Genomic DNA, 1,996 nt, shown 5'->3' with positions numbered 1-1,996 from the left:
AGCTGCTTTATTCAAGGAACTTGTTGGCTTTAAATAGCCTGCTTACAACATATATAGGTACGGAAATGATAAAGATAATAGCTAGCATCTGAGTGATCAAGACGAGATCAGCAACCAATATTTGATTGCGTTAAAATACTGATGCTCCTTGTTTATCTAGACTAGTACTTAAGTACTGGGACTCCTACTAACAACTTCTTGCATCTCTATCTTGATCATCCATCTCTAGCCTGGTAACATATACACTAAAATTCTGATTTAATCCTGGACAGTTGGGTTGGAAGATGCAAATCCAAGCAGATCTTTATCTTGTTCAAATAATGCCATGTCTTCTTCACTAAGAGTAATCCAAGCTTCTATTCCGCTGCCATCTCTCGTATCCATCAGAAATACGGAATTCTTGAACATCAGATTATACCCATATATAGTCACCCATGTTGGCTTCCCCAAACCAAAGTCAGCCTCATATAGTGGATATCTGCACCAGCTGGAAATGATAATGTGGTCTGTATTACCCTCTGAGGCGAGAAGACTATTAAGATGTTTGATATCTTGACTAACCACAGAGAAAGCCTCGTCCCCAGATAACTTTGTTGCATAATCTTCACTAAAAGCTTCCTTTCCTTTCCTTTCCTTAACTCAGTAACCAACCGATGCAACTGTATCTCATTGTCTGTTGTGTCTCGCCCAAAAAACCAAAAGAGATTTCCAAAAGCATTTTTGATGAGGACATCTCCTTCTATTAATGTTTTAGTTCTTTTATTAATGTTTTGTCTATTTTATTTAGGGTTGTATTGCCCTACTACTTAAAGACATTTTCTATTTTTGTCATTTTATTAATGTGTTAGTTATTTCATTTAGGGTTTGTGTTGCCCTACTACTTAAAGACATTTGAAGGAATTTGGTAGTCAGTTGATTTTGAATGGAAAAACTGATGCGCTAGCCGCACCCTTCAGTCCCGATTGTCTTCTTCCTCTCCCTCCCTCCTCTCTCGTTCTTTTCTCTTCTCTATTCTCTTAATATTCTGCTCTACCTCTTGTCTCATTTCTATCCTACATCATATTGGTATCAGAGAGCCGGTTGTATTGTTTTCTCAAACAATACCGAGCCATTCGCTTCATCTCCTTCCTCCGAAAACCAGCGCCGAAAATCCACCCACCTGAGCTCCCTTCGATCCAAGCCAAAGCAAAGCCCGTCGAAGACCTTGTCGAGAACTGGGTTCTCTTCAGTGATTCGACCCTCCCCGTTACCTCCGTCTCACCCTCGGCCTCTCCCGAAATACCCAGTACCGAGATACACAGAGACAACAGTCCAAAAAAAAAAAAAAAAGGAGCACAGACCTTGCCGAAATCACTAGACTGGAGGCAGACGACGCCGGAAACGCAGCATCTCAGCTCCGATTCTTCTCCCTCTACCAGACGTCGAACTCTCCTTCGGGTTCTCCTCTCGCGCGACTTCCGCGTGGTTTCAGCCCATACATTCGCGACTTCCGCGTGGTTTCAGCCCATACACACCGCGTGGTTTCAGATTATACGTCCGCGTGATTCTCATCGATAGTGCACAGTTATCGGACAGAGGGAAGTTTACTATCTCCTTCTTTGGTTTACACTATCGGTTTGTTTTTGAAAATGTATTAATTGTTTCTCTGTGTTGCTATTACCATAGAAAAGTTAGCCAAACCCGCATTTGCTATGGCCAGATTTATTCGACACTTGAATTTCGTTTTACTTCCTATGTCTTGTGTTTCCATTCTCATTTTCATAGCCTGAAGCTTTACTCTCATTTTGCATTGATTGTCTTTTCAAAAAAAAAAAATCAGCATTGCTACGTGATTGGACTTGTTTGATGATTAAACATTTGTCCATTGCTTTATTATTTTAAACGTCAGTATTATTTGTTTGCCGTATTTTGAATTTACTTAATCCCAAATAAAAAAAAAAAAAGACATTATTATTTGGCTCAGTTGATATTTTTCATTGCTTGTATTTATTGTTCA

General features: G+C 39.8%; 1 protein-coding gene across 1 annotated transcript; it reads right to left on the bottom strand.

Moving 5' to 3' along the window:
- Window positions 1–258: 258 nt before the first annotated feature.
- On the bottom strand, window positions 259–1,783 carry LOC109015538 (BAHD acyltransferase BIA1-like). Its single transcript, XM_035690063.1, has 2 exons — window positions 1,661–1,783; window positions 259–633 (listed from the first exon to the last, which is right to left on the bottom strand). Exons 1-2 carry the CDS (start codon window positions 1,781–1,783, stop codon window positions 259–261), a joined length of 498 nt encoding a protein of 165 aa, XP_035545956.1.
- Window positions 1,784–1,996: the final 213 nt, after the last annotated feature.

This window comes from Juglans regia, chromosome 5 (assembly GCF_001411555.2).
Source record: "Juglans regia cultivar Chandler chromosome 5, Walnut 2.0, whole genome shotgun sequence".
Taxonomy (NCBI): Eukaryota; Viridiplantae; Streptophyta; class Magnoliopsida; order Fagales; family Juglandaceae; genus Juglans; species Juglans regia.
The sequence above is the reverse complement of the archived record's forward strand: the minus strand, read 5'-3'. Positions and strand labels throughout refer to the sequence as shown.